The 27,745-nt window shown below is 43.8% G+C and overlaps 3 protein-coding genes across 4 annotated transcripts; all 3 read left to right on the forward strand.

Annotated features, from left to right (window-relative positions):
• Window positions 1–438: 438 nt before the first annotated feature.
• LOC120667580 lies at window positions 439–1,248 on the forward strand. Its single transcript, XM_039947629.1, has 2 exons — window positions 439–771; window positions 842–1,248. Exons 1-2 carry the CDS (start codon window positions 613–615, stop codon window positions 1,157–1,159), a joined length of 477 nt encoding a protein of 158 aa, XP_039803563.1. The 5' UTR covers window positions 439–612; the 3' UTR covers window positions 1,160–1,248.
• A 6,283-nt stretch (window positions 1,249–7,531) lies between these two features.
• LOC120667590 (nitrate regulatory gene2 protein-like) lies at window positions 7,532–11,851 on the forward strand. Its single transcript, XM_039947638.1, has 4 exons — window positions 7,532–8,690; window positions 9,345–9,520; window positions 9,998–10,221; window positions 10,709–11,851. The coding sequence occupies exons 1-4, from the start codon at window positions 7,661–7,663 to the stop codon at window positions 11,487–11,489; spliced, it is 2,211 nt and encodes a 736-aa protein (XP_039803572.1). The 5' UTR covers window positions 7,532–7,660; the 3' UTR covers window positions 11,490–11,851.
• Window positions 11,852–13,421: 1,570 nt separating this feature from the next.
• LOC120667601 (UPF0613 protein PB24D3.06c-like) lies at window positions 13,422–19,613 on the forward strand. 2 transcript variants are annotated; one of them, XM_039947645.1, is made up of 9 exons: window positions 13,422–13,882; window positions 14,896–14,972; window positions 15,833–15,938; window positions 16,884–16,976; window positions 17,052–17,117; window positions 17,303–17,448; window positions 18,232–18,340; window positions 19,097–19,161; window positions 19,236–19,613. In XM_039947645.1, exons 1-9 carry the CDS (start codon window positions 13,541–13,543, stop codon window positions 19,381–19,383), a joined length of 1,152 nt encoding a protein of 383 aa, XP_039803579.1. In that variant the 5' UTR covers window positions 13,422–13,540; the 3' UTR covers window positions 19,384–19,613. The 2 variants fall into 2 exon arrangements, with proteins under 2 accessions (XP_039803579.1, XP_039803587.1); XM_039947653.1 differs by having other exon boundaries at window positions 13,448–13,774.
• Window positions 19,614–27,745: the final 8,132 nt, after the last annotated feature.

A 27,745-nucleotide genomic window follows, 5' to 3' on the forward strand; every position in this document is an offset into this window, starting at 1 on the left:
ACTGCTTCCTCTATATAGCTAATCATGTAATGGTAGCATATTTTTTCTGTGCACACTAGCCACTCATTTGTTGCAATGCATAAGCACTGTGAACGCTGGTAATTTTTCCATGCTTCTATCCTAAGGTAATAAATGCATGAAGCTTTGTTCATCTTCATAGAACATCGACTTGAAAGCATGCGTGGTTTTACTTTTCACCATAGAAGGACAGAGAGTAGAGTCTATATAATTAAAAGAGTTAAATGCATGGCAGGCCCTTAAACTTGTAGGGCTGTGTCATCTAGGTCCATCAACTTTGAAAATGCATTTTTGGGTCCCTAATCTAATCAAATCGTGCACGGCAGGTCCAAAGCGCCACTGGGGCGCTTTTTAGCCAACGTGGCCGCGCCAGCGTTGCGTCCAGCTCGTTTTTGGCGGGAAGTTTACCGCTAGAAGGGAGTTACAAGTTTGCAATATGCCCCCTCTATCCTTTTAATTCCATATCCCAGTCTCCCTCTCTCTATCGCCCCCCTCTCTCTGTTCGTCCCAGGCGCCCCATCCGCTCCCTCCCCGCCGGCCCGCCTGCTGCAGTCCTCTCCCTCCCTGCCGCCCCGTCCTCTCAGATCGGTATTCATGACTGGAGGATCCGGCTCTCCGGGCCCAGATCCGGTGAGTGCTGATGGGCTCCCACTCATCATTTGCACTGACTGCGGATTGAGGAGGGTGGTGAGGCGCAAATCCCAGCAACCATGGAGTGCAGGTCAAATCTTCTACTGTTGCCCGCTGCATAAGGTGAGGATTCAATCGATTTGGTGTTTTAGTGGTTGAAGTGGAGTAACTATTGAATGGAGTATGTATGCAGAAGGATGGAAGCGGCTGTCCATTTTGGTTCTGGAAAGAGGACTACATGAAGGTTCTTGGCGACAGGGTAGTACAAGCTCCAGTTGCAGGTGCATACATTGGAGCTGGGTCGATGCAGGTAGCTGAATCAAGTATGCAAGAATGTGATTCAAGGATGAAAGGAGTACCTGGCTTCGATGGCAGTGTATTTGTGAGGAAGGAAGTAGACCTGGTAGGTTTATGTCAAGAAATTGTTAGGTTGTTGAAGCTGTTATGCTTTGTAGGTGTCTGTATGCTCATTGTCATGTTGCTGAGTGTGTTTGTTCAGCTGATGAAGTGAGACAAGAGTACTCATGAGACAATGTGCACCCTCTTTGTAATGACAAGTTTAATCTTATGGAATGGAAACACAACATTTTCATCCAAATATGTAACTGGTTACTGCATTCATCACACATTCAGTAATGACATTGTGAGCACAACCCTAGCATTAGCATGAGATGGTAAAAGACCAAAAAAAGTATGTGATGTAGCTATACAAAAGCATCACAGTCACAAAAGTATGTGATGTAGCTATACAAAAGCATCACAGTCACTACAAGAACTATGGCATTGTTTATGGTCCTGCTATACAAAAGCTTTGAAGTGTGCCTTCATGCATCATTCTTTGGAGCCTTTGCCTTCTTTGGAGATTTAGCCTTCTTTGGAGATTTAGCCTTTTTTGGTGCATTGGTCTTGCGCTTGCTTGCCCTTGATCTTGTAGCCTTTGTTGCTGTAGTAGGTGGCATTGGTCTTGCTGCTGGGATATTGGACATAATGAAAGATGGCTCTGGCAAAGGTTGTGCTTCAATTGTTCTTGTTTGTGCAGACTGCAAGAGACAAGTTTGATAGTTAATAGGACAAACAGTTGTGGGCATTGATAGTTAAATGGCACTACCTCTGCCATCATTTGATAAGCCATTATAGAGCTTAGCTGGGAGGACAATGGCCCACCAGTGTCGTCCACAAACATGGACACTCAAAAAACCTCTTTTGCAAGCATCAAGTGACAGGTACAAGGTGCTAAATATGTTTCCATTCAGGTTAAGGTAGAAGATACTCCCAGGGTTGCTCCTCCTCAATTCATGTCCATAGTCCCAAAGCAACTTGTATTGCTCTACCTCATCACCAAGTACCTCTTTCATTGCAAGTCTTCTAGCTCTTGCAAGCTTAGACCTTGATGGTGTCATGTTCCAATCCTTTTGAACAACTCTAGCAAAATTGCTCAGTGACATCTTTTGATCTGCTCTAAATGATTCTAGGTACTTTTCTGCAAGCCATTTTGAGGTGCACCTCTTGAGGACCCAATGTTTCTGACAATTATGTTGACCACAATATGTTTTCACCACTAGCCCATTAGCTCTACTATCATGTGAAGCATAAAGTCCCCAAGGACATCCATCTGCACAGTGTGCCTTTAGCCTTTTCTTCTCATTTCTTGGCATTTTTATCTCAACCCTCTCCTTCAAACTATATTCTGTGATTGCCTTCCTTAGCTGCTCAACTGTCTCAAACAACATTCCCACCTTAAATGTTGGGTTCTGCATATCCACTACCCTGAATGACTTGAACCCCATCCTAATCTGACCTTCACCATCAGAGTCTAGTGCCTGCAAATCATCCTCATCTGTTGATAGTTCCTCCTCCTCTAAAACAGCTAGCCCTTTTCCTTTTCCAATTCTCTTCCCCTTGGCAATTCCTTCATCCACAACTTCATCAACATTGTCCCAGAAAAGATCATCATCGTCTTCCATATCATAATCACTGTCTACAAAATCTTCATCCTCAGAGTCACTGCCTTCACCAGAATACTGTTCAACATCTTTAATGCTGTCAAGGTTGGAATAAAAATCTGGTAGCTTCACATTTTCTTTCTTCTCAACAAATTCAACTTTTCTAGGGCTTAACACCTTTGGCAATGAACCAATTGGATTCACTACTATGTCCTCCCAATTTAGGCCTGCAATATGGTCATCATGGTCCACATACAACACAAACTGCCTAAACTTGTGCACCACAGACATCATCACCAGTGTGTCAGCATCACAACTTACAATTCTAAGTCCATCTGAAAGATCCTTCCCTGGAAGCAACCAGTAAACCTTGCAAGTTGAACTCTTTAGGTAATTAAGCTGCTCAAGAAAATCATCTAACCACAAAGTAGACCAACTATCTGCCTCACAATGATCAAAGTAACTGACTTTGCCATCCACATATGCTCGATTAGAACCCTGCCCAACAAAGAAACCCCCATGGTGCAACATAATCGTGAACTCATCACTGTCAGCCCCTACATTGCATATACCACACCAATTTCACAGTTTTAGTTCTTTAGCAGTGGAAAATAATCAGTACAAAACAAAACCCTAACCAACTCAAAAATGATGATTTCAATTGAAACCTACAAATACATCCACTCAACAACGCCCAGCAACGCCAAACAAATGCAAATTCCACTGGTTATGGTTCCGATTAACTCACCATACACGGGTGGCTGTTCCCCTTCCCGCCGCAACGAAGGCGCCATGGCGCCGATTCGCCGCGGCCACCAGTCCTCGAGGGATTCCGCGCGCCACAGGTGCCCCTCGATCCTTCCTCCTTCCTCTTCCTCGGAGCTCGCCGCCGATTCTGCTTGATCCTCGTCGCCGCCGCCCTTGGTCACCTGCGCTCCCAGCGCGACGAACTCGAGAGAGGAGAGGGTCACTTATGTCAAGGCCATGTAAAATAGGGGGCAACATGCATAATTACCGCACCCATCAGCTCTCCTCACGTGTTGCCAAAAACGAGCTGGACGCCATGCTGGCGCGGCCACGTTGGCTAAAAAGCGCTCCAGTGGCGCTTTGGACCTGCAGTGCACGATTTGATTAGATTAGGGACCCAAAAATGCATTTTCAAAGTTGATGGATCTAGATGACACAGCCCTACAAGTTTAAGGGCCTGCCATGCATTTAACTCTAATTAAAATGTCCTTCCTGGAAGCAATCTTGAGAAATTATTGCTATATACAACCAATCTTTTATTTTCTACCATGTTATCACCTTGATGAATTTGCTAAGCATGAATTGAGAAGATGCATAACTAAACCCATTCATCATCTGGATATGGTTGCAATGAAAATTTCTTAATCACAGTTTGTGCCACTGCTATTTAGTTACAAAGAAGTTGTATGCAAAATAATTATTAATAAGACATAGCTATAAAAGAATATCACATTAACACATTGCCATCATACCCAACCATTATCACAGATCAAATAGCAATGATGTCACCTTAAGTCCTGAACTGGTTGCTAAGAATAATCAAACCAATGTTATTTTCTCTAAAATTTGATTGCCAGTGATTATCCAAAAACATAGTCATTATTACATTGAATTGCTAATATCTCATAACTTCATATTTGTACTGTTAAAACCTATGAGACATGATTGATATTTTGGCTTTTAAATCAATCTTCGCTTTATCATCAAGTACCTGTACATCTGTGCTTATCAGCTCCTGCCTTGCAGTAGAGCTTACAAAACCAATTTTCTGTGCATGGCTTCAAATAACATATACGGATGAAAAACTTTGGTGTTCATCCTACTGAATTGACCATTCAAATTCACTTTGGAATTTATGTTCTTTACTCTAAGTTACAGTTGCTAGCTGACAACCTATGACAAATTGATTGTTTCAATGTTTAATTACTTTTGTGGATGCTACAAAACGAATCCGAGAAAAGAGTGCCAGAAAACATGTATCAAAAACAAGGAAGGAAGAAAAAGGGGTCGAGCGGCAAAAGTTATATACCTATATTTAATCTGGTCTGCAAATATTTAATAAGAGCTAATGTATGCAAGACAACATTTATCAATGATCTAAGCTGCTATTTGATATTTGTTTATACACTATTGTTAAGCAATTAAGATCAATAAGCTGAATTAACTTTAGTGGTATTGTTCTATTACACAGATCTTAACAGTTTATATTCACTTAATTAAGGAATGAAGAATGGTCAGTCATGACTTGGGTATCTTTTCAGCTTACTGTTAGTGTAGAACTCAGAATCTTCGAAGGCTGCCCTCCTGCATTGATTTCTTTGAAGGATTCTTATAATTTGCTAGGAAGCAACATCTTTAAATGTGCAAACTTATTTGTGTGACCAGGGATTGTATCTATAATAAACTGATTTGTTAAGTTATATATCTATAAATGAAATTCTTATATCCTTAGACATTTGCATTGGCCACTCTGAAATGCATTGGAAACTCCATATCCTCCGAGGATTGGGACTAAATAACAAGGGTACAATACGTAGAAGGTGGCAGACACTGGCCCAACTCAGGAACGGCGCGGCAAAGCCGCGCTAGAGTTTCTAGTTATTCCTCAATCCTCTTCGGCCCTAGCTTAGTAGCCAGTGTAGACGTGTTGCTTCCGCCTTAAGAAAAAGAAGAACGAGGATGTGAAGAAAAAAGAAAGAAAGAAAAGAGCAAAGGCTAGCAGCAGCTAGTCTTCCGACTCAGCGAGCACCAGCCGAAGAATCCAGCAAGGCATTTCCTTTTTGGTAGGTTCCACAAGGCTAGGCTCTCGATCTCTCTGGGGTGCAGTGAAGTAAAAATTCTCTGCTGGCACTTTGTCTCGAGGCTGATGCATAATCCACTTTCATTTGGCTGCATCATTACTGTAAGATTTGGCTGCATCGTTCCCTAGCCAATGTTTTTTTTTCAGGTAAAGGAGAGCTTATTGATTAAAAGAAGTTTTACAATCACCTTGATCACATCAACAACGCACGCAGGCGCTTGACCCAACCATACTACAGCATGTGTATTCCTTCTAGCAAAAGAGTCTAGCTTGTGAGCAACTAAGTTAGGACATATTTGTTTTCGCTTATAATCGGCTTATCAGATAATTCCATCAAACATCTTGCTTATTTTCGCTTCTGTGGTAATCCGCTTCAGAGATTTGAACTACGATAAACAAGAATCGAGAAGCGAGCAAATCTTCACTTCTCCCAGCCACGCTTAAATTATAAGCTAAGTGAAAATAAACATGGCCTTGCACTGTCTCCCTGCCTTGGCGACTCGCCATTCGACCAGCAAACTCGCTTGGGTGGTCCTTTGCTTTTGCCACCGTGAAGCTGATCGTAGATCGATCCATTGCATCCTTGATCGACTGGATAATCCGTACACAGTCAGGCCCTATAATAACTTGCAGGTGCGATCACTAATTTCCATGAGAGAAGCATGCAAGGTTGGTAGCCAATGTTACTTTTTCACGTTCCACTATGTGTTCAACCGGTGTCGTGCCAGTCCCGTGATCCTCACTTGTATTCTCCTAATCTCTGTCATAAAGCAGATAGGCAGTTTCAAACAAACTTTGCTCTAAGTCAATTTTTTTAGTTTGTCCATCACTAAATGAAAATATGCATTGCCTTTCGACACAGTAGGTTGATGCGAACACATCCAGAAACACAGTATGTAATTCTTTTAATTAATAAAACGATATGATCCTTCAAAAATTGGTGGTTCAAATCTCACGTTAGTTATATGCTGTTTTGATGCCTCGAGGGTGCATGCAAAAAACGGAAAAAATATGCATTGTTTAGAAAAAAAAATCTTTCAATCCTGCTAGTAGCGTATTCTCTCCGTCTCAAAAAGAATACAATTTTCTCGCCTCCAAGGAGTTAAACAATTTTGAACTAAATCTCATCAGATTAATTATGGAATATATGCACATACTAATTTAATTGTTTAAATTAAGTTCAAAATTATGTAATATATGCGCAACAAATTGAGTTAATTAATTAATTTCAAATTTGACCACTAATTGCTACAATAAACAACTGCTCATCATATATTAATTCTACTTAATAGATTTCTAGAGCCATAATTACAATTTATGTAATTATTTTTATATTAAATTGACATCAAATATTTAAATTGACATCCGAACATTTGATGTGATGGGTACTAAAAAAATCAAACAACGCTTTATTATTATTACAGGAAAAATCTCTGCTTGAAGAACCTGTCATGCATGTCGTCGTGTAGCTCTGTGGTAGTAGGGGTGAGATGAGCTGTGATTCCAACCTGAAGCCTCGGGATCGAGTTGAAAGCTCCTCGATCGATATCATCTTGGTTGGGTTTCCTCCGGTTGACGGGCCTCTGTATCGTCAGCGCACACAGCCTCCTCGCTCGGTCATCAACACAGTCTGGTACTCCCTCCGTTCCAAACTAGTAGACAACTCAAGAAACTTGAAGAGTCAAATAATTTTATCAAAATTATAGAGAGAAATATAAAAATTTATGATATCAAATTAATGTACTATAAAAATATAACTAATAAAAAATTTAATAGTACTTAATTTATATAATAAATATTATTATTCTATAATATAAATTTAGTTAAATATAAAAAATTTTAACTCTCTAAAATTGTTAGACTATCTTGTAATTTAGAACGGAGGGAGTACTTGTGTTAACGCATAGAAGCTCAACGAAACCTTTGGCAATTGGCACTCCCTCAGAAAAAAAAAATGGAACCTTTGTCCCGGTGAGCTTTTGTCTGTCACCGAAGCTGATCTGGTCCGGCGATGGCGACACGGCCGAGAGAGTCTTTTCCTTTCTGCGCACCCGGCTTTATTCCAAAGCACAAAAGAAGAAAGCCACCCCCACCCCCCATCGAATCGAAACCATATTCGCTTGCCCATCCATTCCACCGGCACGCACGACCTCACCCGCCACCGCCAGTCGCCACGCCGCAAACCCCCCGCACCAAGCAAACCCGAACCAAGGAGGGAGGAGGCGGGCAGAGGCCGGGCGCGATGGGGTGCGGGCCGTCCAAGGAGGACGCCGAGGGCGGGGCCGCGTCGCGGTGCCGGGAGCGGAAGCACCTGCTGCGCGCCGCCGTGCGGGCGCGCCACGCGCTGGCGGGGGCGCACGCGGGCCACGCCGCGGCGCTGCGCAACGTCGGCGCCGCGCTCACTGACTACGCCGCGGGGGAGGCCGACCGCCACGACGCCGCCGTCGTGCCGCGCTCCGCCTCCGCCGCGGCCGCGCTCGGAGGAGGAGGCGCCGCGGTGGCCGCGGCCGCGCTCAAGGCGCTCCCGCCGCCGCCGCTCGACGCCGTGCTCCCGCCGCCCCCGCCGCCCGAGGGCGAGCCCCCCGCCGCGCCGCTGCAGCGGTCGATGAGCGCCCCCGACATCCCGCTGCAGCCGCCCGTCCGGAAGGCCCGCTCCGGGGAGGCGCCCATCATGGAGGAGGAGGAGGACGGCGACGGCGAGGGCGACACCGCCCCGCCGCGGCGCCGCCGGGAGGAGGACGACACGCAGCTCCCGCCCCCGCCGCCTCTGCCGCCGGCGAACGTGCCCCCGCCCTCGCGCTCCCCGCCGCCCGTGCCCGCGCCGGAGGCGGCCCGCGGCGAACAGGCGCCGCGGGAGGGGAGTTTCCTGAACGACTACATCTTCGGCTCCCATGACGACGCCGTGCCACCGCCGCCGCCGCCCAGGCTGGACGCCCCCGCCGAGCCGTCGTGGGCGGCCGAGCGGAGGGAGCCCGCGCCGCCGCCCGAGCCCGAGAAGCGGCCTCCGCCGCCGGAGGAGGTGGTGGCCGAGGGCAAGAGGCTGGCGGTGGAGTCCCCCGCGGCGCGCCGGGCGGCGACGCAGAAGGCGTCGAGGAAGGCGGAGGGCAAGAAGGCCAGGGTCGCCATGGTCACGCCGCAGCCGGTCAGGCTGGACGACGTCCTGCGCAAGCTCGACAAGCACTTCCTCAAGGCGTCCGAGGCCGCGCACGAGGTGTCCAAGATGCTCGAGGCCGCGCGGATGCACTACCACTCCAACTTCGCCGAGAAGCGAGGTACCTTCCGTGCCTGCTCTGTTCGCATCCTCTCTGAGCTCAAATTCGATCGAAACCCGTGCCGATTGTATCAAAGATAACCTTTTTTTATTCTTTCATGGATGAAAATGCTTACGAAACATTGCGTCGAACTCGTACTTAAATAAACTTGGGAGCGCCGTATAGACAGGATTGTAGGGAGACGTGCAATTGATAGCTAATGTTTTGCTTGATACTTATGGCTGGAGAAGTTGAACTGTTCCACATGATAGACTGAGTGTCTTACTTGATTGCATTGTTAACTGCTGAAATGGGTTGATTGCTTTGCTAATTATTAATGTAAAGGTATCATATTCTGGCTCTATTATGTGTCTGTCGAGGTGGATGCTGTGTTTTTAAGGAAATGTGGTTCAGAGAGGCAGGGGAATGTTTATTTATTTACAACTGTTTGGGGACCGAGGCAGGGCCTGGGGGCTACACCAGGTGGCAATTGTCTTCGCTCCATGATTTTTTTAAAGTTCAGTTGAGCAGTCTCTATCTAGCTTGTATTTGAGGGTCTGTCCTGATTGACAGATACAACTCAAGTTGGTATGTGTACATTTGCAGTAGTCTTTAGGGATGGCATATAATCGAGTTCCTTCAGTTGTTAACAGCATGGTTCCTGTGTCTTACTAGGATTTGTTGACCATTCTGCAAGAGTGATGCAAGTCATCACTTGGAATCGCTCATTTAAAGGGATCCCCCAACCACAGAATGTCAAGAATGAGTTGGACGATGATGAATGGGAGACGCATTCTACCGTACTTGATAAGTTGCTTGCATGGGAGAAAAAATTATGCCATGAAGTGAAGGTAAAATGTCTATCTTATTCACTAGTTTAAAACATAGACTGTTTCAATCACTCATTCTGTTAGAAGCACACATTTTTTATTGTGTTCTCTCTGCCACACACACAAAAAAGAACTGTTTCACATTATCATTTTATTTTTCTCATAAATTGTCCTTTCAGTTTTATTTGCATCATATCGAGAAACATGCATATGTGTCATTTCATTCTTGCAAAAAATTCTACAGGTGTCACTAATGTCTTGGTAAAATCGTATTTTACCTCTAATAATTCTTTTTTTCACCTTCTGACCATTAAACTCCGCCAACTGGTCCATGAAGATTCGTAGCCGTATTATTGTTAGGTTAGGGACCCTTGCACTAGTCCATGATCATTCCCTACCCATGTGCTGGGCTCCATAATGCGTAACCATCCTTGCTCTTCATTGTTTTAACCTGTTTTGATTCATACATATGATGGTACATATTTACCATTGGCACAGGAATTCGAGGTTATCAAAGTGACATATCAACGAAAGCTAGCTGTTCTAAACAGGAAAAAGCAACGTGGTGTTAGTTCTTCATCAATCGAGAAGACCAAGTCCATAGTTAGTCACTTGCACACAAAATATATAGTTGATTTACAAACGATGGAGTCAACCATTGCAGAAATTAACCGCCTAAGAGATCAGCAGCTTTACCCGAAGCTCCTTGAACTAGTGAAGGGGTAAGCTCTTTTAACTTTTAAGTACAGAGCACCAACCTCTATTTTCTATTTACTATATGGTTTTCTTGTGGCTCGCATCTCGTTACTTCAGTTCCTGACATGTATGACCTTGATTTCATTTTCCAGTCGATTATGACACGTCATTCCGTGCTAGTTTGACGTGTATCAGACTATCAGTCTACATTGTTATTTTTTTCTTTATTATAGGAAGATGTTCCTTTAGATAAGTAACCATCTGAAGATGTGATGTATAGCCTTCATAGTGTAACTTCCACATATTTTCTCAGCATGATTTTAGTTCGGGGAAATATTCTACTACTTGTGGCACGGAAAAGTAGGATTTGGGCCACCCAACATATGTGAAACACTATAGTATTATGGAAATTATGCCTGTCCCTCTGGCATTATTGGGCTTCGCTAAACCTAATGGAAGACCAGATAAACAAGTGCATACAAGTAACAAATTGTTTTGTTTTCACACTGACAGGTTGTGGCAAATGTGGGACGTTATGTACACTCAACACAAACTACAGCTAAGGATCATCACAGAGCTCAAATCTTCTGATATCTCGGTTGCTGCTCGGGAAACAAGTGAGCAACACCATGAGCGAACTGTGCAGTTGTGGAACGTTGTTCAGGAGTGGCACACACAATTTGACAAGTTTGTGACATACCAGAAGGAGTATGTAGGAAGCCTCTACAGCTGGATCAAGCTAAATGTAATCCCCATTGATACCAACCTGAAGCCAAACTCATCTCAGCCACATGAGACCACACCTCCAATCAAGAGGCTGCTGCATGGTTGGCATGATATGCTTGAGAAGCTCCCAGACGATGCTGCAAAGAAGGCCATACACAGGTTTGCGGAGGTGGTGAACACGATCCTAGTTCAGCAGGAGGATGAACTGAAGCTGAGGATAAAAATCGAGGAGACTAGGAGGGATCGTGATAAGAAGAGAAGGCAGTTCGATGACTGGGCGCAGAAAAATTGGGACAGAGGAGCAAGTATTCCTGATGGCAACAATCCTGGGCGTGCTGACCCAGCGGCGGAACGGAAAGCCGTGGTAGATAGGGTGGAGACTGCACTGAAAGACCTGGAAGATCAGTATAAGACCCAATGCAGGGTAGTCAGGGATAAGTCCCTCAATCTCCTCCGGTCGAACCTGCCGGAGCTTTTCCGCGTTGTGTCAGACTTCTCCCTCCAGTCAGCAGGGTATTTCAAGGGCTTGTGGTCGATGGCGCAAACAAGTGACCAGCTGGATGATTGACCTGTGGGTGCCCGCTATATTTTGCTGTGGTGGCTTTTGTATGTATGTGTTGAATTGAATGTTGATAGCTTGATCTGTTGTTATATGTCAGTTTTGAGTTGCAGTTGTGCCAAAGGTGAAAGGATGGCTGGCTCTGGTTCTTTTGGAGCTATTCTGTTGTAATGCAAAATATAGGTATAGAAGCTCTATATAATGTTGGAAATGCGACTTATGATTTTGTAATTTTTGTTCTTGGTTATGACTAGTATGTATAGGTTTAGATCATGGCATCTTGCAGCAAAACAAGGAGCACGTCTGCTTGGTTTATCATCCTTGTTTTATTCCGCTTCTAAACATGATGACAAAACTAGTATTGCTGTCCAGTTTGGTGTTTTTTTTTTGTGACATGTATTGTTGACTCACACGAGGGCAAGTGCGTGTTTGCATTATTTCTTGGATTTTTTTTTGGGGCGGGGGTCAAGGAGTGTGAGGATTTGTCAAAATATGGTAATTATATAATCAACATTCATATGAGTTTGCAAAATGTGGTGTGGACCAGGCTTTTCAAAATCGGAGCCATCTTCTACCTACGGAGATAACATAATGATTTTATGTGCAGGGCAAATAATCATCAAGAGGAGTAGCACAAACAATTCTTTCCGATTAATTCTGGTGCATTCTTTTGCATCTTTCCTACTAATTCTGGCATTGCCCCAAGTCACCTCGGCCGTTGGTCGACCGATCCGATGGCTAGCAACAGTTGGGATGTAAATTTTACAAAAAAAAATCTGAACTTTGATGAAATCAACCCTTAGTTCATGTACGACAATTTTGCAAAAGAGCCGACTTTGTCAATGTCAATTTTACAAAAGACCCCCTGAATTTTGACGAAATTGACTAATACTCTATTGATGGCATTTTTTAAAACCCTGGATTTGGGTTAAAACAGTCGGCACTTTGCCTATGTCGCTTTCACATAAAACCCCCTAAACTTTGGCGAAACCAATCTGCACTCCACGAACATCAATTTCACATAAAACCTCCATGACTTTTGCGAAACCAACCCCCTTAATGTGTATCGGTGATGGATTAAATCGCCTCGCGAACTTGCGCATTGCATATACCACAGCATCGACACCTATGATGACTGCCACATACATGCTTTTTTGCTACAAATGCATGGACGATCCATAGATATATTCAACGCTTCACACTTCACACACATACATTTAACAACCTAAATAAAATTTGATCGAGTTTTCAACAAAGCTTTATAAACACTGATATATACATTCGTGAAGGGCCTCTCGGGGGCGAAAACAGGCACGTCATTTTTCTAGTTGGTTTACTAATTTTACCGCCCCCTTGAAACGATCCCGGAGCCATTGGCCGTCATCTCATTCTTGGTTGCGGCTGAACATGTTTTTCTTGATGGTCAATGGGTAAAAAAAAATCAATGTTTCAAAATAAACACATGTGACACTCAGCTCCTAAATGCACAGGTGCCATTACCCTCATTCACTTGCGTTGCCCAAATACTTTTCCGTAATAATAAATTGTTTCCGAATTTAGAAGGGGAAGGAGTCAAAGATAAAATATACTTTATGCATAAAACTCATGTTACTGTGAAGTATAATATCAGTATAATGATGAGTTTGAACCAAAATTAAAAAAATTATCATGAATGCTATAGGTTTATTAGGAACAGAGGGCCGGGCTTTGGGCCTACGGTCAAACTGGTGCTAGTACTAAAATCATTTGAGCAGGGCGACATGGAGATGAGTACCAAGATTACCAACCGCGCAGGACAAACGCGCAACGCGACGAGACCATCACCACAAAATTAGCGCCAATCATCATCATGCAGCTCAATAAACGCCACCAAATTTTCTACTGGTTTATAGTATATTTTTTAGAATGAATTTATTTTTATTCAATTCCAGTCAATTTCCACCCCCTCGTCGTCGTCTCTCCTCCCTGCCTCCAGCGCAGGCTGTTGACAGCCCAGCAAAGCCGCGCGCAGCCGCCAACCACCACCCGATGCCCGCGCCGTGAGGCGCGCCGCTGCCGTTATGACCTCGCCGCCGGCCTCCACCTCCTGGTTCTCCGGCCTCGCGCGCGCCTCCTCCATGGCCGGCGGCGTCGCCTCCTCCCCGGCCTCCTCCGCCCCCCTCCCAGACGCGCCCGCCGCCGCCAGGTCCGTGGTAGCCGCCGGCGCCGGAGCGGGCGCGGGCGCGGGCGCCGGCGGGGGCAAGCGGAAGCAGCTACGCGGCGCGCTGTTCAAGTACGGGCCCAAGTCCGCGCAGGTACGGGCGCTGACTCGTCCCTCCCGCCCCCCGGCGCGCGGCTGCGATCTGGGCGTTCGCTTCTGGGATTCTGGAGAGCTCTGGAGCTCGAGGCTTTACTCCGCGAAGGTCTGGGGGGCATCCTGGGCGCGCCTCACCGCAGCATTCCGCCATTGCTTTCGCCGGATGTTATATGAGCTTGCTAGACGGGGGCCGTGTGGGGGAAATTCCGTGGTCTGGATTATTCTCGAAGCTTCCAGAACTCCACCGAGCGTTGCCACGGCCATTGCAAGTTGGGATCTTTCGTGACATTCGAGATGCAGGATCTCCCTTTTTAGTCGCAGAATTCTGACTTTTTGGAAAGTGGGGCTCGACGTTTTCTCGCGCATGTTTAAAGTGTGATGGCTGCTTAGATTCCTATAGAATCGGCAAGCTTCTATGATGTGCAACAGCTCCCGGCGAATTCGCTTTTTACATGGCCGGCTAGGCAGTTTGTTTGTTTGGATTTGGGGGGTAATTCTCCTTTGCTGATGCTACACGGTTATGCCCTTTTGGTTGCGTGTCTCGTAGTTGCTGTACCATTTCCTGTGGAGGAAAGGCTAGTTATTATACAATGTTGACCCTTTTGGCTTGTGGTCCTTGCAGAATAGGTGTTTTTGTGGTTTGCTTGTTCCATATCTTAGACATTTTGCTTGTTAGCCTTAAAATTTTGTATCCACGCTTAGTAGATTATGTGTTGCCATTGACAATGCGTCAATACCTGTTATAGGCTTTCTTGGTACTTCTATTTCTGGCAGAAAATTGTATTTTAATTCTTTATTATTTGTTAAAAATCGAGGGTTTTACTGGGGGTGATCTATCACATGCTACTGGGTTGGGCAGCTTATTCTGTGGGGAAACACATTCCTTTTTTTTTTCATTTCAAGATTCAAGATGTATGTTTGCTGATTTTGAACGTTACATTACAGTTGCCTATGTTTAATTCTTTTGAGTCCTGTGTGGTTTCTTTGAAATCCGTTGTTTTTTGTGTTTGTATTTAGAGCAAACCCCTGCTATACACAAATCAACTTCTTTTTGATATATTTTGTTAGCTCTGTATTATATAATGGCTTTGTGCGATAACTTTACTCTTCCTCTTTCAGGTAGCATTCAGAACTGGTGATTTTAACCATCAGGTGATCTTCATTGGTGGCCTCACAGACGGACTGTTAGCTACTGAGTAAGTTAAATGTTTTTGACCAATATGTTGATTAACATCCATACTTGGAAACACTGTTGTGATCTAACTATTTTGCATCATGGTCAATTGCATCCATAAATTAAAACACATGGGAAATTGGTAAAGATTTTGCTCTTCATTGAGCACTGAAGAATTATATCATGTAAGCATATTCTGAATCCTCCATCCTTCACCGGTTCTTTGTTTCTGTAACAAAGCATCAAGTCAACTTAAAATACTGTGGGATTTGGGCTAGTAGCCTTGACACCATGCATGCAATAAGTAACATCTTCGCTCATCTTAGTGATGACACTACCTTATAATTGAAAAATATGATCATTGTAATGTTTCACTTTTCTTGTGTTCCACCATATAATTGAAAATATGCTAAGTATTGTCTATCACTTCTGGGCTTAATAACTGCTGGTAATGAATATTTACTGATAAATGAATGTAACTTTTGGATCTGTTTAAGATTAGGATGCTTGGTTGGTCACTTTGCAAAACTGGTCTCATCTGAGTTATGCCTTGCAAAAACCAAATAGGTTGATTGCGTGAGAACTTAATATTGACTATTCTGGAATCTGGAACCAACATACAGTTGATTTATAGGAATCTGGAACCAACATACAGTTGATTCTGGAATCTGAAGCTAATTAAAGAGACTTTTTAGAACCTGTTAAAGAATTATGGGAAAAATAATCAGAATCGTTAGACGTGAGTTAACCTCAAAGTCAATAAATCTTATCACACTTCTGTAAATATATGTTTTCTGGCACACACTTTATTTATTTGTTGTTTTGTAGATTAACATTGAATTTCATTTCACTAGTGCTAACTTAGTTTTGAAAATCCTACAGCTACTTGGAACCATTGTCTATTGCATTGGAGGTTGAGAAATGGTCTTTGGTCCAGCCATTGCTTTCTTCATCATACAGCGGATATGGGATTTCCAGCTTAGAGCAAGTATGATCCTCAGTCTGGAAATTAAATAAGCCTTTTAATTCTTGTACACATGAGAAGGGGCCCTGCAGAATATAGCAATCACTAATATCTCCGGGGATGCTTATGTTATGATGGCACACTGAAAGAGGATTTGTCATGCTTATGAACCATTTTGTTTTAAGTCTAGTCCATAAATGTAGATTGTGACCTACATCATTCAAATTTCTGAATATCCCAAGTTAACATTTCTTCGTAGCTATGGAAAGCTTTAGGTATTTCTTTATACCCTTCCAGTTACCTTAACTATTGTGCCGCAAAGTCACTTCAATACTTTGTGGAATTAATTTGAGATATCAAAGTTGAAGGTTAGAAACATTTTTATCCATGAGTGTTTAAGCAATTGGCTACAGCATAATATTTGATGTTCATAGTTTTTTCTACTTCGATCAGTTCTGACATGCAGTAATTTTGAAAATCTAAGTAATTAGAACATATTCATAAGTAGTTCTCTTGGACACAGTCCATAATCTAAATCTTAGTATGTTGTTTCTACATTCTCACCTGACTAACTGGGCTCTTTTAGAAACCTTTTTTCTTGTAGATCGAGAGTGAATTTACTTTTGGTGTCCTTTCTTTTGATATCATGAATCCCAGGATTCCATGGTTGCTCTCATTATCTTGACATTCCCCCCTCCATTCTATGGAAGCTTTCCTTTTAACCATGTTATTGTTTCCTTTGTAAAATCAGCTTTTAGTATCAGTGATGGTGTGGTTTGCATGAAACCTGTAGATTAACCTTTTGCTTTTTGGGTATAATAATATATTAAGTGATAACATTTTGTTCCAATAACTATATTACCAATTTATCCCCAAGTTCTATTGAATTTCCAGTTTTATTCTATTTCTTTGTCTTTTGTTTTGTTAAACTTGGTCTATTCATTGCTCATATCTGTTTTATTATTGAAGGATGCATTGGAACTAGACCAGCTTATCAGTTACTTAATAAATAAGGAAAATTCTGAAGGAGTAATATTGCTTGGTCACAGTACTGGTTGCCAGGTATGGTGTTACTAATGTCCGCTACTACTTTACAGCTCTGTAATAATATAACACTGACTCTTCCATGGGTGCCAGGATATTGTGCATTATATGCGTACAAACTTTGCTTGTTCAAAAGCAGTTTCTGGGGTCATTTTGCAGGTATTCTCTCTGTCTATTCTCTTCTGAATGCACAAGTAGAGGAGTAAAAGTTGTTTAAATTTGATGTGTGCGACATTTCTCACTGAATGTCACACTTATCAAATTTGAACTGTTTATACTTGCTGGAACTAATTTAATATTTTAATGATATCTTGGTGTGGTTTCTATGCTAATCTATCCTTCAGGCCCCAGTAAGTGACAGGGAATATAGAGCAACTCTTCCAGAAACAGCTGAAATGATAGATCTGGCAGCAAAAATGATTAGTGAGGGTCGTGGAATGGATTTGATGCCTAGAGAAGCAAATCCAGATGCTCCTATTACTGCCTACAGGTACATTGTTGGTAGTTTCTCAAAAGTGCTGAATTGTTTCTAATTATGGTTCCAGTTGTTTGTTGTAACACAAATTTAGGATTATAATACCAAAATCCCTCTTGAACTACCAAAGATTCCCTAACTAACTAGATTCCACTGTGGATCAACCAAAAATCGACTCTAATGCTATAAGCAGTTTCTTTATCCCTTTTGCGGAAAAAAAATGTTTGTAAAAGAGATACTGCCTATTCATCATCTGTCCATTAGTGGCAGCAGCCGCCATTTATGTTACTCTAACATCGATAGCTGATGCTGGTTGATAGAGGTGTGGCTTCCCCCTTTTTAAGTAAAAATGGTAAGCCCTGGTGATCATCCAAAGCAACAAACTCACAACAATATTCACCGCACTCTTCCCCTGATTGTGTGACCAACTGACCATCTAGTACAGTTACAACCCACAAAGCATAATCTGCTACTCCCTTCGTTTTCTGATATGATGTTTAGGCAAGTTACAATAATGAACTTGTCCTAAACGACATATTGTTTAAAATTTAAAAATGAAGGTAGTATATTTAAGGGAATTCGATAGACCTGTGGGTTTTAACCACAATATCATTCAGCCTGGTGTTTAAGTGAAACTATTTGGTCTACCCTTCTTTCTGGAATTAGGGGCAAGAATCAAGATTTGTCAGCATCTATTCTAAGTTTCATTTGAAGAGGTTATGATTGCAAAATTATCAATAAGGGATTAAAAATCTTTCCCCATCTGTGGTTTTCTAATGCATACATGGAAATATGTAGGTACCATTCCCTTTGTTCATATATGGGTGATGATGACATGTTCAGTTCAGATCTTAGTGAAGATCAGCTGAGGCAGAGACTTGGCCATATGTCAACCACACAGTGTCAGGTGTGTTGTTCTGCTTCTGTTTGCTGGCTGTCACCTAAAACCATTATCATCTTAAGTGGTTTTGTTGTCAAGGAATAATTGCAAATAAGAGACAAAATCGTGTTCTGAGATTTCATTTTAATTCTATCACTGTTATTTTTATAGTGTCCTTTATGAAGCTCGAGTTATTACGATTTATTCAGTGCAAACTGTGCCATTTTTAAGAAGGGGATTGTCAAGAGACTAGATCATTGTGTTCCAGATCCATGCAGAATTTTATGATCATATTCAGATTTGCTTGTGAGAGAAAAAAGGGGCCAAATTTCAGGCGTAATAGTGTGTTTCTTTTTTCCGTCCATTTGATGCTATTGCAACTGAAATTTGTTTCTCACAAGCCAAATTGAGTTGAATCATGAAATTTGCATGGATATAGAAAGTATAATTTATGGCTGCATTAATTCTTAATTGCATGCAGTTCGTTGAAATTTGAGCACAGCTTGCATTACTAACAATTACAGTGTTAAAATATTTCCTGAATGATCAAACTGCATATTTTAGATTAAAAAGAAGTTCCTTAAAACTCTGTCTGGATCAACATAAGAGATAGATAATTATAGATATAATTGTGTGCTGAATAAGTAAATAGAAACTTCATGTTCCTTGGTATAATTTGATGGGAAGCAAATCCTCTGCAGTAACTGCAGAGGCACTCTGCCACTGCCATGTTGACCTGGTTATCCTCTGGCTCTTGCATTTAATATATTAAGTGTTCTGCAGGTGATTTTTTCAATGGGGGACGAATATGTCCCTGAATATGTTGATAAGAAGGCTCTAGTAGACAGGTAAAAAACGGAACCTAAATTAGTGAATACTAAGGTGATATTAATATTGCCCTCATGTTATCTCTTCACTGCAGGTTATGTAGAGCGCTGGGAGGCGCAGAGAAAGTTGAAATAGAATGGGGAAACCATGCTCTGTCCAATAGAGTGCAAGAGGCAGTTCGTGCCATTGTAGATTTTGTTAAGAGGGAGGGCCCCAAAGGTTGGGATGATCCATGGAGCTAGATATAGCAGCCATATCTCATTTGTAACTAGTCTATGATTTTACCCTTTTTCTCCGATTGTAACATTTTTCTTTTGCATTATTGTTGGTCCAATTTTTATTATAGTGATATGCTGGCTTATTTATCCCCTTGTCTCCTTAGTATGCATCGTGTTCAAGGACGATGTATCTGATTTGTAAATTGCAATGATTTCCAAATCTTCTTAGTTGCCAAATCAGTATTTGGTGATTATAAGTTCTGTGCTATTTCAGCATGGAAGCACCATTAGCCATCCCCATAAAAAGTTGTTTTGATGCACTTTTATAATTAACAACCCAATTCCATTTTCTGGATTTAAAACTCTGTGCAAACTTCATAAGTCAAGAAATGCATGTGCCCACTAATTGAAGACGTGCTGACTGGCTGCCTAACCACATGTCACATATTACCCAAGTTCGGCTAGGCGGCGACTAGGCGCGCCTAATCGCTAATCGATGGGCTGCCGCGTAGCCTAGGGGGTTGCGCGGTGTCTAGGCGGGCGCATCACCTAGGCGGCGATTTTGCGGCGCGCAGGCGCCCAAGGCGGCCGCGTAGGCGGGCGGCCCGGCTGCGCTGCAGATTTTTTCGGCTGCCAGCGGAAGCGCGCGCTAGACCCGCGTCGAGCGCGGGAAAATCTATACGCCGCGCGGGAAGAATACCTGAGCGTCGCGCCGTCCTGCTCCCGCTCGCGCTCCCACTCGTCCTCCTCCGCGGCTCCACCTGCGACGCGCGCCGGAGGAAGTTTAGCCGCCGGCCTCCCTCCTCCCCGCCGGCCCTGCTTCCTGCCAGTGCCGAACTTGCTGTCGACAGCGCACCCCTCCCCGCCGGCCACCCCACTCCCCAAGGTGAGTTCTCCTCCCCCGCCGGCTGCTCCCCTCCCTGCTCTCCCCTCCCTGCTCAGCCCCCTCCGCCAGCAGCTCCCCTGCTTTCCTCCCCATGCGGGCGCGGCCTCCCCTGCTTTCCTCCCCCAGCAGGCGCACACAGGGGCCAGCGGCCAGGGGCGCCGTCGGGCGCGGCCAGCAGCACGGGCCACGCGGGTGCCGCCACGCCGCGCGCCGCGCATGGGCGCCCACAGGGCTCCTCCCCGATGGCGCACGAGGGGGACCTGCTCTTGGGTGCCCTCCCCTGCTCTCCCTCTCTGCTCATCTATTTCCCCTGTTCTCAATTTGCTTACTGTCATACTGTCATCTTGTCTTAATTTAAGTTACTGAATGCCTGATTTAGCTTGGCTTCCTGTCATATTGTCATACACATGCCTGATTTTGCTTGAATGAATATTGCTTGGATGTAAAGGATGTCATCAGAAACTGCAGCTGCACCTTCTGAAACTGAAGCAGCTAGAGAGAATCTCCTAAAAAGAAATTCAGATGATGTTGGATGGGAATATGGTGTTCTTGTTGATGCTAACAACAAAGACAAGGTGAAGTGTAAGTTCTGTGACAATGAGATGAGGGGAGGGATTTATAGGTTGAAGGAGCATCTTGCCCATGTTGGAAAGAATGTGAAGAAATGCACGTCTACAACACCGCAGGCTCTAGAGGCTAAAGAGAAGTGCAAGAAAGCAATAGAGGCTGCAAAAAGGAAGAGGGAGGAGAAGACTGTTCGTGAGCTAGAACTTAGAGAGGAAGTGAATGTATCTAGGGTTGGAGAGGAGTCAGAAGAAGTCACTTGTGTTGGAAGCTCACAGCCTCACAAATTAGGGCCAATTGACAAATGGACACGTGCTATTGATCCTTGGTCTGTTATTGGAGAGGCAGTGGGAGCAGAAGAACAGCTTGAGCCTTGTAGAAGTGCAAGAGTGAGAGAGCTCTATGAAGGAGAAGAGTTTGAGTCTGAAGAAGAAGAGTTTGATAAAGATGAGGATGATACTTGGGATTGATATTGATGAGGATACCTTGGTCTATGTGACTGTGAGGATACCTTGGTCTATGTCACATTGTCACTATGTGACTGTGTATCTTCTTTTGTTTGTGCTGTTAGAGACCTAAGAACTATTTGCTTGTGTTGTCATGAACTTGTATTGCTGTCCTATACTCCTATCCACTTGTTTGTGCTTTGAAATTTGCTATTACTAGCTGCTGATATGGTCAATTACTAGCTACTGATATGATCAATTACTAGCTACTGATATGGTCAATTGCTAGCTGGGAGGTGGCTGAAATCATTCAGATAAGTGACAACTTACTGTTTTCTATTTTTTGTATCAACTGCTAGCTGTATATTGAATATTTAGTATTTACCAGTTGTCAAAATGTGTTGTAGGAGCTAGGAACATGCAAGACTAAGCCACCAAGGAATCAGGTAAGTGACCCTCTCTTTTTTTTTATATCCTGTAACCTATAGCTATAGTCCAATATATTCAATAATCAATATTTTTTTGCTATATATACATAATATATATTATTTTTGCCTATATTGGCAAAACGCCTAGAAAACCGCCTAGGCACGATTACTCCCGCCTAGGCGCTAGGCAGTGGGTCACCGCCTAGAATCCGACTAGCGCCTAGCCGAACTTGGCCTATTACCTGGGTTATTTACGCTGTTTGTTTGATGTTCTGTAATGTGATCATAGTTTCAAAAACTAACTCATACCTTCATGCACATTTTTGGGAGTTCTGTAAATGTGATCATGCAGGGTAAGGTATTGGAAGCTTTGCACTAGTCGTACATACACTTGATGCCAGACAGCATGGGCTGTCTTTATTCCTGGAAAAAACAGGTTGGTCAATTGTTCTATATTCTTTATTGTTTCTTTCTTCAAGCTTTTGTGATCTGTGCAATATTATTGTTTTACTTGACAGTCCATTATCTCTTTATATGAGGCCCTGTTTAGGCTCTTCATCCTAGATATTCCATCAGGAAAGGCCAAAAAAGTACTATGATTCCGATTTTTGCTCATGTTCTTTTGGTGCATCGAAAATGTTCGTTTGTCCTATTGGGCATAATAGTTTTCCATTAATTATAATGATGAACTTGCTTCCTTTTCTTGTGGTGCGCCGAAAGTCATGTTCTTTCTTAAACTTTCTAGCAGTGATTATGGTTGAGCATAAAATGAATACTTTTGCCAGATCTTAAATTTTAACTGCAAGAGGCCCAATTTGTAGTGTGGGAATCTAATAGGGAATGGTTCAATTCCATTGGAACAGTTTACCATGTTCCAAAGAGGATATATTCAAGGCCGGCTGAGTTGTTCTTGATGGACAGAGCGCATTCCACAACTAATAAGCTGAACCCTCCATATCATTCCGCTGATCTGATAATTCATCATGAGCTAGCTTGCTAGGCTTCAAAATGCTATGGCTCTTGTGCCTAATGCGTGATTAGAGAATCGTAATCACAAGCTACTATAAAAAAGCAGTGCATTTGTGCAAGTTGGTTGACCATGGTCCATGGAGCACATCATCAGGTGGCCGAAATAGGGCAACAAACAACCGAAAAGAAAGAGACGACGAGAAAGAAAGGAACGAGCACATGATGAGAATATTGCAAGGATCGGAGTTAGTTGGAAGAAGAGGAAATGTAAAAGATAGTGGCAAAGATGTGCGCTGTTATTCAAACAGTCCTCGCACACAGAGTAAAATTAAAATTTTCCCACTTGCTCTTTACCCATTATCACCCCTGCTTGAGTAATGGGAATATTGCTTTTGGAATTTCAGGAGTCTGAACTACGGAGTAAGTTGTAAAAAACTGAACAGATGATGTAGACGTAGTTTGCGATAAGATTTTGGTGGTTAGGTCAATTTTTCGAGAAACCCACTCCTAAACCATTTACTCACATTCATATACTCTTACTTTTATCCTGTTTCCCACTTTTATTACTGAAAAAATCAATGAAAGACATTTTTTTGTGATGGTAAATATGCTACAATCACCAAAACAAAAGTGTGTGTGGAATATAATTTCAGGAAATCGCTTGCTCCACCATTAAGAGGAAATCCATTGTTCCAAAATGAATTCATAAGTTCAAAGTAAACACTCGTGCTTTTAATTTAATAATGTAACTCTTTCACAAACTAGTTATTTCATAGCACAATCTTGGGGAGCCAATTACTGACATCTGTACGATTAATCACAGAGAAAAGAACTAAAATCAAAACTATACTGTACATTAAGTCCGGTTCTTAGAGCAGAATGGGACTGACTTCTATGATGATCGCTAATTAATGTAAAATTTACCATCACAATCATATAGCTTTTAATATACAAGGCTTGAGGCATCACTTAAAAGATGGGTCAGTTGGATCCATGCCACTCCAATTTCTTGAAATTGGATCTCATGTTGAAAATCATGCCATTTGAGTGGCATGATTTTCAACATGACACCCAATTTCACGGAGTTGTGGTGGCATGAATCGAATTTTCCCTTTAAAAGATTCCATGAATGCAGCACTATATATAGTCACTTGCTTGATGAACTGATGTTTTGAACAGTCAAACTGAAGCATACCAAATAAATTAGTCTAAAACTTTTGGAGCACCAGCTGAGCTACTACTTGTTAAACAAGAGAGTATAAAAAGGAAAACATTACCAGCACTCCTTGATGCAATATGTCCATGGACTTGCCACAACAAAGAACAATATGTTAACATTCCCAAGAGCTTTTGAAAAGTCCCAGATTCGCCCCAAAACATGCGAGGGCTTCCTGGTAGTTCGCTGCAGGTTCCTTGAGATTTTATCTTACATTTAAAAAAATATTTGTCAGTATCTCATGATCCACTGTTTTTAGTATCTAATCCGTGAGTACATATATTTTCAGAAAAAAGTGGCCATTCAAATAATGGTTTGGGTAATTTGCTCCAAAAATTTACCCTTTTCAGGTGTTAACTATAATTTTGATTGGATCATTACCCCCTTCCACAAAGCAAGATTGTATACCCTGCTTGCAATTGATTTATTGCCGAAAAGCAGATATTTTTAGGAGCATCGTCACGCCATGAAACACATCTCTATTACATATGTTTCTAAAGTGCATTGATAAAAATGAACTCAACTACCAAATTCCATAGAGCAGGATGCCATATATAAAGTTTGTATCTAGCAGCTATAATCATGCAGTATTATCTAAACCCTCGCATATGCATCATACTAATATGTAAGTGTGTCGATCAAGACTAGAATGCAAGATCTGAAATGAATTGCACACCCAGTTATCTCTGTTGACCAATTACATATTTATGTGAAATTTGTGCCTTCTTACAAATATGCTAAAGTTGATCAACACTTCTACACCAATTTAAATGACAGTCATCCACGTATGATGCTTGCGGAAAGGGGGAATCAACATTGGTTTGTGAAGGTGAGTGGTGAGCCCTTCAAGTCACATGATGAGCCGTTGAATTGTTTGGTTTTATTCTCAACTTTTTTTTCTCGAATGCGCAGGAGAGCTGCGCATCAATATATTAAGAAGATAAAAGAGAGGAAAAGAGCCTCCCAAAATAAAAAGGTTACATGAATAAAGGGTCTGTAAAACACCCTAAGAAAAACAAAACTCTCTCTCTCTTACACAAACTGACTCCTATAGGACCAGACCACACACCACCTGCCTAGAGCAACTAGGAGGTAGGAGCTAGGGCAAGGAGATAGAAAACTCCTCGAGCCCCTGCTACAGACCACTGCTGGACTTCTTGGCTATCATGACCCGGGATAAACTAGGGGTTCCCCCATCAAACACACAATAGTTACGGTACTTCCATACTAACCAAGATCTTAGGATAATGATGGAATTAACTCCCTTTTGAACTTGACCAGAAAACCTGCTGCTAACTCCCGCCCACCAAGCAATAAAACAGTGATCATCCAACTGTGACGCAATAGCTTGCAGCCCAAACTGCCGCAGGATGCAGAACCAAAACTATCGGGTGAAAACACAAGAGACCAACAAGTGATCAATTGTTTCTCCAACCTAATCACAAAGTGGGCAATTCGGTGGGTGGTTAAGGGTTTTATTCTCAACTTAATATAACCCTGTTGATAGAACCATCCATTACAGTTTTGCGGTGCCTTTCTAAGGATTCCTCAGCCATATGTGGATACATGGTACACACTTGTCCTGTACCTTGTTCTCTTCTCTTATTATATTGTCAATCTATTCAAAGCATAAATAAAAAACATAAAGTAAAACTTGTTGCTTGTCTATTTTAAAACGGTCAAAGCAGTTAACTATGAGTTCCTGTCGATTTCAAATGCATCCTATCTGTGTGCGGTCAGTTTGGTAATACGATAAGCTGTTGGCTATTTAGTTTTTGAAAGCTTAGTAGCAAAGGATGCAACTTTGTAAAGTAGAGGGCATGCACATGAACATGATAAGGTAATATAGCTAGCGGCGCAGCAGGTTAAATAAGTCCCAGGATGAAACCTGTGGCCATATGAGGCTATTATCGAACGTTAATCACAACCCAAAGTTGTGCCTTTCATCCCATCATCTTGTGCCGTAAAAAATGTGTCGATACTATTTGACACCAGGATCATTGGTGTTTACACGGACTGCCTGTCAGTACACACGTAATGGCTAAATATTTTGATTTTTTTCCTTTTACCTTCTTAGATGGCAATCTTAAAAATAATGTGCCCGGAACAATTATGTGAACTAATTTAACCATATAGCTAATGTGGCACGTTCTATAATCTATACCGTTACATGAAACTGAAAATATCACCACTCACTGTCTGCTCCACAACTGAACCATGAACCAGACATGAAGTGAAAGTTATTAAACATGGATGTCATACTCATACATGGGTAGCCACAAACAAAGACTTCCCAATAATGACCAATATATCATTGTAATATGAAAAGGATGGCTGCTGTACCTTTCCTCACTACTGATGTCTGATGATGAACACTAGATGGTTTGACATTGATGTGATGCTCATAGTTGAAAAGGAGTTTTGCAGGACTAGCTAGAACCAACAGAGAAAGGCTGACCTTTCTTTACACTCCAATCTCCAGTTTCAGTGCTCCTATCTTTTAATAATTTAATGGGTCGACCAGCAGCACTCGTCTCCTTTTTCCCTCTTCTATATATTTTTTTATAAAAAGTCACTGTGTTATTGTGACATCCCGAAAAATCTACCAAATTAAAACACGCGCTAAAAATATTTTTTCATCGTTGAGCCCAATTAACCTTAAACCCTAATCAGAGATTTCCGCCGTCCCTTTCCGCGCCGCTCGGCTGCCTGTCGCCCACGCGCAACCGCCGACCGCGAATCCCGCCGGCGTGCGCTTGCTCTCTCTCCCTTTCTCTCTTTCTCTCTCTCCTTCTTTTTTTTCCTTTTTCTTTTTCCATTTTCCTTCTTTTCTTTTCTCCTCCTCCCTTCCTTCCCTCTCTCCTCCCCCGCGCGCTGTAGGGCAGCCCGCTTGCCGCGCCGCCCCGGCCACGCCCGCGCGCGCACCTGCCTCGGCGCCGCCCACGCGCATGCGCGCACCCCGCTCCCGGCCGTCTCCACGCGCAGCACGCGCGCGTCCGCTGCCCACGCGTGCACCACGCGGCCGCGCCGCCCACCGCGACGCCCGCCGCTCGCCGCGCCACTCTGCCGCGCATCGCACGCTGCCAAGCTGCTCACCGCCACCCTCCCGTCCACGCACGCGCGCACGCGCTCCACGCGGCCCCGCCGCTCGCCGCTGCCGGACTTGTCACGTCGCCTGGCCGTCTCGCCGCTCGCGCCGCCGTACGCGCACTGCTCACGCATAGCGCCGCCACCTTGTCGCTCGAGCCGTGCGGCGACAAGCCCAGCAGCAACAGGCCCCCCTCCTCCACGTGCACGCTGACGCCCTCGGTGCTCACGCCGCTCCGCGACCCTGGCAAGCACAGCAGTCGCCCCCACGCCATTAATGGCGCTCCGCCGAGCCCGCCGGCCGGCCACCGCCGCGATCCTCCCCTCCACTGGCTTACTCGCCCTATAAAGGGACCCCCCCGCGCCGCTCCTCCGCTCCACAACCACCTCCACCACAGCGTGCCCCCTCCCCTAGCCCGCAGCGCCGCCGCCACGCACACTGCTGCTCGCTGCCGCCCGCTCCCGTGGCCAAAGCGCCTCGCCTCCTCCCCACCCGGGCCAAGGGCCAAGGTAGGACCCCATCCACCCCCTCAAGCTCGCCCGCCGCCGCTGGTCCCTTCCCCGCGCCCGCAATGCCGCCACCAGAACCGCCACTAGCCGCCGCCGCCGTGGCGCCACCTCCACGGGCCGCCTCCGCCCAAATTAGGGGGGGATTCGATCTCACGTGGGCCCCTCTCCCTTTTCCCCCTGACCCCGGCCGCCGCCGTGCCCTGGGCATCAAACGAGGGCCGCCGCCGGCACCCAGTGCCCCCCCTCCCCTGCTCTGCGTCGAGAGGAGGGAGATGAAGGG

The sequence above is a fragment of the Panicum virgatum genome, chromosome 2K (genome assembly GCF_016808335.1).
Source record: "Panicum virgatum strain AP13 chromosome 2K, P.virgatum_v5, whole genome shotgun sequence".
In the NCBI taxonomy this organism is placed as follows: domain Eukaryota; kingdom Viridiplantae; phylum Streptophyta; class Magnoliopsida; order Poales; family Poaceae; genus Panicum; species Panicum virgatum.